At 37.3% G+C, this 12,351-nt stretch overlaps 1 protein-coding gene across 1 annotated transcript in view; it reads left to right on the plus strand.

The window, feature by feature from the left end:
* The window catches only part of LOC101742524 (zinc transporter ZIP13 homolog), a 31,001-nt gene that overhangs the window by 13,276 nt on the left and 5,374 nt on the right, over positions 1-12,351 (plus strand). The window contains exons 2-7 of the mRNA XM_004922052.5: positions 2,928-3,041; positions 7,125-7,400; positions 8,605-8,753; positions 9,247-9,367; positions 11,201-11,286; positions 11,874-11,943. Of these exons, the coding sequence (XP_004922109.1) occupies positions 2,928-3,041; positions 7,125-7,400; positions 8,605-8,753; positions 9,247-9,367; positions 11,201-11,286; positions 11,874-11,943 (816 nt within the window). The remainder of the gene's footprint in view (positions 1-2,927; positions 3,042-7,124; positions 7,401-8,604; positions 8,754-9,246; positions 9,368-11,200; positions 11,287-11,873; positions 11,944-12,351) is intronic.

The following is a 12,351-nucleotide window of genomic DNA, read 5'->3' on the forward strand; positions in this document are numbered from 1 at the left end:
TCATAAATATGTATTCTGTCAGTTTACAAACTTTAAATTTTTCAAATTCAAATTTAAGTTTAAATTACCGTCTCTTTTGAATCAAGCGATTACTTTAAAATTTAAGGTATGCGCTTTAAGGCTTAAAGTATTAAAATCGTAACTCAAAAAATAGAATTCTTCAATTACATTTTTGGCAGCAAAAAACGAGAATTTTTTATTAAGCCACTTCCATTCTAAAGATGCGAATTGTAATATAACGACAATAAAAAAACCGTAAAATTAGTCTTAATCACTTTAGTTCTGTGTCAATCAATTGTACGTATGCGTCTGGCCTAAAACAGACATCAACAACTAGGATTCCGTAATTTAGCTTATATCTGTTGAATAAAGTTATTAGAGCTCTCCAGAATTGTCATATGCTTCTAATACTATTCGTTTGTGTGTGAAGTGTGAGCTTTTTAACGTTCTCGTTCGCGTAAAAGTTAACTCGTATTTTTATGGAGTTGGAACAGCGCCCCTAGCGGCAAACGAAGGGAACCTGTTCCAACTCCATATAAAATTTGAGTTAACTTTTACGCGATCGACAAGTTAAAAAACTCGGACTAAGCATACTGAACGTATTAGACGTCGTAGTCAAGTAACTACCTTGAGAAGTGCGGTAATCTAGCGCATGGTCATTTGCCACCGCACGATCAACCTCACAGTCATCCTCCTCTGCGTCGTATTCCTCAATGCTGAAGTTAGTGACCAATCTTCTGTATAACTTTCTCTCGCACGATCTTTCTCCTTCTGTTTCTGTGTCTCGGGCGGCTGGCTACACAGGCTCGCAGTCATAGGTAGCGTGACCATATTTTTTTTGTCAAAGCGGGACATTGCGGAATTATCCCAAAAAGAGGGTATTTAGTGTTTTACAAGGAATTTCTTATAGACGATAGAATAATATGGGGACAGCGGGACAGAATGCCCGAAAGCGGGACTGTCCCGCCCAAATCGGGACATATGGTTATATTAGTCATAGCTAACATTAAATCTTCCGCTAAAGTCATTTTCAGTAGGGTAGGTACCAACGACCCGCTTATCTCTACCGACTGCGATTCGGTCTGAAGGGTACGGCAGTTTTTGTACTGTAAACCTGATAGATCTCAGGGTAAGTGGCGGCATTTACATTGTTGATGTCTGGACTATAAGCTCCCGCATCCGTCTAAGACAGTGATCTTCACACTTTTCTGGTCAAGGGCCATATAGGACAACGTGTATCATTGCGGGCCACAATTTTTGGACTGTTAAGTTGACAACCAGTTAATATTACCAGATGAATGAATTGAATATTTGACAATTACAATTTGCTGGATGCGATTAAAATTAAAATCTTGCTGGAATAAATGAAAGTGCCAGACGATTTAGATCTAAGCAAAAAAAAAATTATGAACGGTCATTTAACGGTGATGACTGGGGTCATTTGTGTGCCTTTGAATCACGCATCACGATACGACAGTATCCATGACCGCTGTTTTATCAACGATGACTGATAAGTGATACTGGATACATGTATTCTCATATCTACGTGTAACGCTAGCAGTCACCGAGATCATTATCCCTAATCTCTCGTTCGATCCATCTAATGCAGATTCGCTGCTTTGTATTGCTAAGGAAAATTCTGCAGGTACATACCTACTTGTTATCTCGTAATCAATAATGCTTGTGGATTTCTTTGTTCAGAAATTCAGGGGGCACTCTTGTTTTGATATCTGTTAAACTACGGGATAACAATTTGAGAACAGTGTGCTTAATGCGAGTTTTTTAACGTTCTCGATAGCGTAAAAGTTAACGTTGATTTGTATGGTGTTAGAACGTTTGTCTACGTTTGCCGCTAGGGGCGCTGTTCCAAGTCCATACAAATTTGAGTTAACTTTTACGCGATCTAGAAGTTAAAAAACTCGCACTAAGCACACAGGTGGTTCGTGAGCCCGCTTACCGAAGTATTGTAATAAACAAATAATAGTTTAAAAAAACTAACAAAATACGCTTTTATAGAAACACCAACTAAAAAATAGTGAATAAATTTTAATAAATTTGAATTAAAAATTGTGTAAGAAAAAATGATTTAATTGTAAAAAAAGCGTTCATTTTTAGTTGAATTTAAATTTTTTCAATATATTTTTTTTTAATATTGAATTGTCATCGGTCCTTAATAAGTATACCAGATTTCAAGTTAATCCGACGTTTTGAAGGGGGTCAAAATCATGTTCAAAGATTCCGTTACATACTAACATACATACGTCTGAAGCTAATAAAAGCGTATTAAAAAGACGTTCTATAAGCACATCATGATTTATTTGAAATATTAATTCGCTTTTGCTCCGACAGATGCAGCGAGGTGTGTGAACAAACTAGTTCAATTAACATGTGTAATATCAGTCGTAATGTAGCTAGTTCGCGAGTCGCTTGATCCGCGTAAGAAAATACAAGGAAGAAAGAAAGAAATAATAAGAAAAAATGATTTTATTGTAAAAAAAGCGTGGGGTGCTTTTCAGGATATTATCAAGATAACTCTTCTACTCATATCTCTTAATAAAATATTTATAACTACTGATACCACGCACACCACGCTTTTTTTTAACAATAAAATCATTTTCTTACACTATTTTTAATTCAAATTTATTAAAATTTCTTTTCTATTTTTTAGTTAGATTTTCTATAAAGTCGTATTTTGTTAGTTTTTTTCAAACTATTATTTATTTTCCATTTCTTAGTTGAATTTAATTTCTTTTAAAAAAAATTTTTATTATTGAATTGTCATCGGTCCTTAATAAGTATGCCAAATTTCGAGTTAATCCGACGTTTTGAAGGGGTTCAAAATCATGTTCAAAGATTCCGTTACATACTAACATACATACGTCCGAAGCTAGTAAAAGTGTAGTAATAAAATGTTTTTTTGTTAACAGCCGGGGCAGCCACACTTCGGATCCTGCTCAGTTTCGCTGTAGGCGGTCTACTGGGCGATGTCTTCCTCCACCTACTACCGGAAGCGTGGGAAAATGATATGGCCAACACTAAAGGTAGGTCTACAAAATGTATACTTAATATTACATACATACAAATGTTCATGGACGATTTCCACAATAATGAATCGACACGTTAAAATGAAAATGAAATTGTAACATTTTAAAATAGGCATCTTTTATTTTTTATTGCTTATATGAGTAGACGAGCTCACACCCCACCTGATGCTAAGTGGTTACTGGAGCCCATAGACATCTACAACGTAAATGCGCCACCCACCTTGAGATATAAGTTCTAAGGTCTCAGTATAGTTACAACGGCTGCCCCAACCTTGAAACCGAAACGGCATTGCTGCTTCACGGCAGAAATAGACGGAGTGGTGGTACCTACCCGTGCGGACTGACAAGTGGTCCTACCACAGTAATTATGCACATTATAATTTTGCGGGTTTGATTTTTATTACACGATGTTACTCCTTCACCGTGGAAGTCAATCGTGAACATTTGTTGAGTACGTATTTCATTAGAAAAATTGGTAGCCGCCTGCGAGATTCGAACACCGATGCATTGCTCAACACGAATGCACCGGACGTCTTATCCTTTAGGCCACGACGTATCAAACTCATCTCAGCAGGTCGCTTCTTTTTAGCATCTTTCATATTATAGACCCCATGATAATTTTGAAAAGAAAACAATAACTAAAAGTTGAATTTAAACATCATTTATTCAATTTATTAATGTAATACCTAGTAATACATAACGGTAATAATAGTAATTATGTAATATACAGTCGAGGGAAAAAAATCGCCCCCACAGAAAATATAAGTAAATGATAATTTCTTGTTATTTTATAATTCATATGATATTTTATATCACAAAAGTTTCATTTTAACCCCCCCAAAATTTTTATTTTACCTCATTTCGATGCCTCCAATGAACACTAACTCAAAATTTTGAAATTTTCGTTTTTCACGCAAATCGCTTCACCATTTTAAAAGTATTACAAATTATATTGATGGGGTTTTCGAAGCAAGAGTAAATCAGCTAGTTACACAAAAAAAAACCATAAATATATCTGCAATAATAAAGATTTTATTAACTTTTTTCGTTTAAACGCTCCTCCTGTAAACCTACGAATTTTTGGAATTAGCGTAGTGTTCATTGGAGGCATCGATTTGGGGTAATCTACCCCGGTTCCCCGATGAATGTGGAAGGATTTAGAGGAAGAGGTAGACCTAAGAAGAAATGGATGCATTGTGTGAAAGACGATATGGGTAGGAGGGAAGTGAGCGAAGAAATGGTATATGATACAGGAGTATGGAAAGAGAAAACATGTTGCGCCGACCCCAGGTGACTGGGAGAAGGGCCGGATAATGATGATGACCCCGGTCCCCGACCGCTCTGGTCTAGAATATCGGTGTAAATATGAAATTCGGTGTCACTAAAGTTTACCGGTACAAATTAAACTTGATAATTGATTATAATGCAGTCGCGTAACAAGGTCTAGAAGAATATTATTGTATCGGACAAGGTGAAGTACGTTCTTGAGTGTCGCGCTGACAATGAGTCTTACTTATGTGCACTATGTAAATAATGCGACGATAATAATTGTATATGTCAACGTGGCCTAATGGATAAGACGGCCGGTTATCGAGAGCCACGCAACTATGTCAGTGTTCGAAACCAACAGATTTTTTTTTTGTTTTAAATCGATGAACACCGGCTGCACGTAAGAAAAAGTGTCACGTTCCGCCCGAGCGTGAGCGTGCAAGCGAGAGCGCGGAACAAGCGATAGAGAGGCACGATCGGCCCAAGCGTTGGCTTGTGACACATTTAACTCTCTTCTCGCGTGACGTCAGAGCTAGCATTCGACTAGTTCTGACGCCGCGGGGCGAAGCTAGTCTAAAAAAGTAGCCTAAGTTACTCCTTATATCATCATCTACCTAACAGTGAAAGTCCCGGCAAAATCGGTCAAGCTGTTCCAGAGATTAGCCGGAACAAACAGACAGACAAAAATAGTAAAAAATGTTATTTTGTTATTATGTACCGTATACATATTCTTATGCATGTAGTACAAAGCGGTCAGTTCAATAATACAAACAGAGACTCCAATTTTATTTATATGTATATATAGATTCATCGTGCACACGCTATAATTATATGAATTAATGGACACTGTAATTACAGATCTTCAAAATAAATTTGAGTGATTAGTCGGCGCGTTGTTCGATTTATAGTCGCTATTTCTATTGAGACTCCCACCTCATGCCTCAAAGGCGTCAAAGGTTACACGTCTAGATGTTTCGTGTTCGGTGAAACGTGTTGGTGACTCAAATTTTTTTTTCATACTTTGACGACAAAGCTTTTTTTTATCCTACCTATGCTGATAGCCTTGAGAGGCTATTTCCGCTTCACCCTAACGTTTGTAGGTGAGCTCACGGGGCTCAAACCGGAGTGTTGCTAACACTGGCCCTAGCAAGAGCAGTGCTTCGCAGAATCTACCACCGGATCGGAAACGCGACCCACTGAGAAGGTCCGGCGAGAAACTCAGTGGGCTGTGTGTCTATAGGTTAATTCGCTCGTCGAGCCCTTCGTCGCAAGCGACGGGTTCGTCGAGGACGGTGACCGGTGCTTGTGGTTAACACCGTTAATGGATCGGGAGGATCCGTAATGACGTGAGACAAAGCATAGAATCCTATACGAACAATGCCTATATGGCGATCGTAATTTTATGAATCACATTTTGTTTAACTACATAAATTATCGCTTGGAACACAAAACGCTCGAGTGCAAACCGGGTAATTATAAATGACAACCTTAACCGTTTGCGTTAGAGACTATTTTAGAAATGTCGCTCGTAAACTTTTGCAACACGAAACCTCAATAAAACTTGATTTGTAATTTGTATGTTGTTTATATTATTATTATTGTTCATACAATAGCGTTTCGTATGAATTTTTGTTGGAACAATAAAAATATTATTTTAGAACAGTTAATTGTTTGGATGTATTTTTTAATTGAGCGTTATGGCGTGGTGGTTTAGTGGCGTAACACGGGGAGGTTTCTGGTTCGAATCCGGACATATAATTCCTTTTAGTTCCTCGAGCAAAAACTTAACCAAAAAAAAAATAATAAATTAATAAATATTTACTAACAATCACACCACGTTAATTGGTCCCGTGATAAGTTCGTAAAGAACTTGTGTTACAGGTACCAGATAACGGAAATAAATGTAATATTTTTATTATACAGATACATATATTTAAGATACATCCATAACCCTGGAAAAGACATTTATATTTATCATACAAATACCTTCCCTTGGCGGGATTCGAAGCCGCGACCCCCTTGTGTAGTGACCATGTCACTTACCACTACACCAGACGGCCGTTAATATCACTAATCTGTATTAACCGTTTGGTTGATTTTGTGATAAGACGCTTTATATCGTACTAGTGCCCCGCTCCGACTCCGCTCGGGTCTTTAACGAAAATTTCAACGATATTTGACGTTGTTTTATTTTTTAAAATAATAGAACACTTATTGCGGCATAACTACGATAGTTAGAAATATGCTGTCGCGACACTTTTTGTAATTAATAATGTGTTCTACAAAGTCGTAGTACATTATTTTATTCTGTCATCAATAGTTTTCGCAGGGCACGCGATGTAAATAATATCTTAAGTAATTTTTCACACCTTGGGTTACAATTATTGGAGCTTAAGTAAAGGTCCCTAATTTTTTTTAAAAAGATTATAGCCTATGTCACTCGGGAATAGTGTAGCTTCCAAACAGTGAAATAATTTTTCAAATCGGTTCAAAAGTTTCGGAGCCTATTCAATACAAACAAACAATCAAATCTTTCCTCTTTATAATATTAGTATAGACTAGAGCTAGCTAGGTGAACAAAGTGAGGGGCCATTATCATCATCATCATCATCACAGCCTTTGTTTTTCCTTTGATGTATCCCCGTCGGACGGATTCCTTTTGTTTGTTTTAAATTTATTTTATACAAAAGTTTAGGTCTTTTATTTATCGATTCAGGCGCTACGAAGTCAGCTAGTACATTTTAAAAATGTATAAACTTTTATTTAATATGGTAATGTTGTATGAATAAAAGGACAATGAAATAATTACAGCGGGACAACACGTTTCTCTCAAGAGCGGTCTGTGGTGTCTGTTCGGTATGCTGGTCTTCATAGTCGTGGAGAAGCTGTTCTCGGTGGACGAGCACAACGACGGCGAAGAGGAGGAGGAGAAGCAGAACGGCGCAATAAAGCAGATAGAGATCGAAGAGATCGAGAAACTGCTCGAGATCGAAAGGAAACATCGGGGAGTGGATAAGGGGATCTGCAATGGAACGGTGACCGCCAAGCAGATATACGATTCTTGTATCTTCAATAATAACACTAAAGGTTGGTATTAATTCTTGTGACTCAATGCGTTTTCTATCATTTTATTAACTGTCATATAATGCCTCATTCTAAACGGGTCAAAGCCTTAATATAAATAATAATTTAAAAAACTAACAAAATACGCTGTTATAGAAAATCCAAATAAAAAATAAACTTTTAATAAAGTTAAGTTAAAAATAGTGTAAGAAAGAATGATTTTATTGTAAAAAAAGCGTGGAGTGCTGCTTTTTAGGATATTATCAAAATAACCCTTCTACTCATATCTGTTCATAAAATATTTATAACTACTGATACCGTGCACCCACATTGTCATCGGTCCTTAATAAGTATGCCGAATTTCGAGTTAATTCGACGTTTTAAGGGGGTCAAAATCATGTTCAAAGATTCCGTTACATACATACGTCTGAAGCTTCGATCAACAATAGTAACTAGATACACGGTCGGTGCAGAAAATCCGTCTCGTCAAATAACAGCTCACTTGAATTGTGAGCTGTTATAAACTGTAGTAAACAGAAATCGAAATTTCAAGAAGCAAAAATGAATAAAACAAAACAATGTTAGTTCTCAGAGCAATAAAGGGAAAAAGTACTTTATTTGTTGCCAATTGTGGCGGGTAGCCATCATACAACGCAAGATAATTGACAGATGCCTGAATCTCGCTTACGACATTTGCAAGATAAGTTCGCATATATACAAGTTCCGAACAACAACATTCGGACCGTCGGTCTACCGAGCAATATCACCCGCTCGGTGGAAGATCTTCCCTTTGCCGTATACATCCCCAAACCAATTAAGGTTGATTTCACATTAAAAGTTGTTTAACATGTTTTTTTATTTGTAAGTGACAGGATTAATTTATTACTTTGCTCATTTTATGTGACGAATGATCGTAAGTATTAGATAATGTTTTGGAGATTTGTGACTTTATTACAAAGTACCATAGTTGTAATTAGTTTGAACTTAAAACTGTTTCAAAACTTTTTTCTCCGTTTGTTAGTAAACGAATGTAGCTATAGGTGTATATTCACGCGGACAGCTTTTGCTTTAATTTTGTACGTGTCCCTTTATTTAGTTACTATTGATGATCGAAGGTCTGAAGCTAATAAAAGCGTATTAAAATTCAAAATCGTTTGTACACTCATAAGTAAGCAAAAAAAAAATCCGTTGCAGCCATTGAATTTAGAAACTTTTTTTTTTGTCGCAGGCGAAGGAGGATGTTGCAGTATGCCTACAAGCAACGCTGGAGCCAGCGGCCGCTGTAAGGGCTCCTCTCGCTGGATGGGGCGCTGCTTGCTTCGGGAAGCTCGCGAGAAAGCACTCCGCGCCAGTAAAGAGAAAACTGAGAAGAAAGATGTACGTCTATCTCTTTCTCACATTTACTTTCAACGCTTTTACCATTTTCTTATCGTTTTGATGAGCCTAATGGTCAAGTGCATACTCTACTCAATATTTATTTAATTATCCTAATACGCGGAGGAAATTTTACAAAACGCTGAACGCAAATTCATTATGTATGACGTCATTTGTGGCCATAATGAACGAAGTAACTATAGAGTATAAACACAAACACCGGTGATTGGTGTTAAATGTTTAATAACTAAAAAAAATTATTTTGTTTTACAATAACGAAGATAATTATTTGTCGAGTTCAATTATAATTAATTGTATAGTCTTGGTGGTCCTTGATACGTGTATAAATTGTCAAGTTGACCTCTTGAAGTCGACGAAAATGACATTGAAAAAATTCATTACGTTGATTTATACATACAGGAAGAGGTAATTAATTAATTCGAGTTATTAACGATCGATTAATTAATAAATCGAGTGTGCAAATAATGATTTCCAGGTGGCGGGCTATTTGAATCTGATGGCGAACTCGATCGACAACTTCACCCACGGACTCGCGGTCGGGGGCTCGTTCCTCGTCGGGTTCCGGGTCGGAGTTCTCACCACCTTTGCCATATTAGGTAAGTTTAAAAAAAAACAATTTTTTTTCTTTTTTCTTTAGGCAACAGTTTTAACATAAGGCCAGTTTCAAGTATAAAAAGTAAAGTTTTAAGTTTAAAACAACTAACAAAATACGCTTATATAGAAAATCCAACTAAAAATTAGAAAATAAAATTTAATAAATTTGAATTAGGGTGCTATTCAGAATATTATCAAAATAACCCTTCTACTCATATCTGTTCATAAAATATTTATAACTACTGACACCATGCACTGCACGCTTTGTTTTACAATAAAATCATTTCCTCTTACACTGTTTTTAATTCAAAATTATTTTCCATTTTTTAGTTGGATTTTCTATAAAAGCGTATTTTGTTAGTTTTTTTGAAACTATAATTTATTTTTCATTTTTTAGCTGAATTTCAATTTTTTCAGTTATTTTTTTTTCTGAATTGTCATCGGTCCTTAATAAGTATACCAAATTTCGAGTTAATCCGACGTTTTGAAGGGGGTCAAAATCATGTTCAAAGATTCCGTTACATACATACATCGTATACCAAGCTAATAAAAGCGTATTAAAAAGAAACAATTCCTTCCTTCTAATTCCAAACCTTGATTTGAACTGGGATAGCTTTGGCCACCACAAGCTACCAAGTACTTGTACAAGCGCCCTGACGCGGCTAGAGATACGGTACCCGGAGAGTACCGGTACCGGGGGAGTCCGGGATGAACCATAGTGGACGGCTCGGCCGTGTCCCCGGTAGTGCTGGTGTCCACCAGCGGTTCCCCGCAGCAAGTCGACCACGACACGCCCATGGAATATACTTATAAAGTACTAGCTGTAACCGTCCGCTTCGCTGAGCATTTAAAATTAACATTATTATTTCTCACCCCCACAAAGATTCTCATCATTAACGCCCCCGCAACTGGTGTAGGGAGCCCAACACTCATACAAATATTAGCCTATCCATTAAGTACATGTATTTTCTACATCGACACTAAGTTTCAAGTCAATCGGATGCATGGTTCAGTAGTTATAACGGAACATCCGTAAAAACCACTGTAGATTTATATATTAGTATAGATTAGTATAGATGACAGTGTAGTGTTAATAACATACCGCATTACTATATCAGTATCTGTGCGGAATGAAATTTTCTCATAACTTGATTGAATATTGACTGAATGAATGATTTAATTTATTTCAAATAACAACAACTACTACATATGTGTACCTACACAGTATCATTGAAACACACTTAAAGAAACCAAAACAATAAAAATAAAAATAGCATTATTAAAAATAATTATCAATTGAATACATTTAAAATATTTCATTAAACTGATATTTACTTCGAACCAACCATTATGATTATTATTATTTATATTATTAGTAAGTTTTAATACAAGAAGAACGTGATTCCATATTCAACAATGATTAGGGATACGATATAGTTAGATAGACATAATAAATAAATAATAAATAAATATTTACTAACAATCACGCCACGTTAACTGGTCCCGTGATAAGTTCGTAAAGAACTTGTGTTACAGGTACCAGATAACGGAAATAAATGTAAGATTTTTATTATACACATACATATATTTAATATACATCCATAACCCTGGAAAAGACATTTATATTTATCATACAAATATCTTCCCTTGGCGGGATTCGAACCCGCGAGCCCCTTGTGTAGTGACCATGTCACTTACCACTACACCAGACGGCCGTTGAAATAATGGGATGAAGATGCGCCTACTGTAAAGTGAAGGGGGGGGCAGGTGTCCCCCTGGTCCCCCACCGTCCCCCCTGTCACCCTCGTCTTCAACACTATTGCTGTATGTTCCAGTGCACGAGATCCCGCACGAGGTGGGAGACTTCGCCATACTGCTGAAGAGCGGGTTCTCCAGGTGGGAGGCCGCCAAAGCACAACTGGTATGCACAATTATTTTTATTTTTGCTTGGATGGGTGAACAAGCTCACAGCCCACTTGATCTTATAGACATCTACAACATAAATGCGTCACCCACCTTGAGACATGAGTTCTAAGGTCTCAGTTTTACAGTACAACGGCTGCTCCACCCTTCAAACCGAAATGTATTACTGCTTCACGGCAGAAATAAGCGGAGTGGTGGCTTTTAAAAGAAACAATGCTACGACTTTATGCTTCTGCTGTTCAAATAAAATTTATCACATTATCAATTTCCACGGTGAAGGAATAAACATCGTGTAATAAAAATCAAACCCGCAAAATTATAATTTGCGTAATTACTGGTGGTAGCACCTCGCGTGAGTCCGCACGGGTAGGTACCACCATCCCGCCTATTTCTGCCGTGAAGCAGTAATGCGTTTTGGTTTGAATGATGAGGCAGCCGTTGTAACTATAGTGAGGTAACCACTTAACCTTAGATGGGCCGTGAGCTCGTCCACGCATTAAAGCAATAAAAAAAATGCTATTATTTGAATTTAATTCGAACATCAGTTTAGTGGGTTCGCTTGTATGACCGTGGTGTTGTCCGCAGGCCACGGCGACGGCGGGGCTGGTGGGCGCCATGACGGCCGTCGTGTTCAGCGGCGCCAGCAATTCGCTCGGTACGTCCTGCTGCTGTCCGCGGGCACCACCACCACCACCACTCATATACGCACTTATATACCCTTCGAATATACACATCGTCGTTGTCAAACCAAAATTTGCTATGTGTAGGCAGCGGCTTGGCTCTGCCCCTGGCATTGCTGAAGTCCATGGGCGACGGTAACCACTCACCATCAGGTGGGCCGTGTGCTCGTCTGCCCACAAGGGCAATAAAAAAATCTACCGTATAAAAAAAAACTGTTATGTGTCTATAGCTTTAATATTTATCTATAGCTTTCATCTGATATATAGTTCTTGAAAAATCACCTTTATATAAAATTTTATACGAAGGTGTTTTTACTCGTTAATTCAGAATAGAGTTTTTGCACATAGCACAATTTTGTTTGACAGCGACGATATATAGACAT

This window comes from Bombyx mori, chromosome 26, assembly GCF_030269925.1.
Source record: "Bombyx mori chromosome 26, ASM3026992v2".
Taxonomy (NCBI): Eukaryota; Metazoa; Arthropoda; class Insecta; order Lepidoptera; family Bombycidae; genus Bombyx; species Bombyx mori.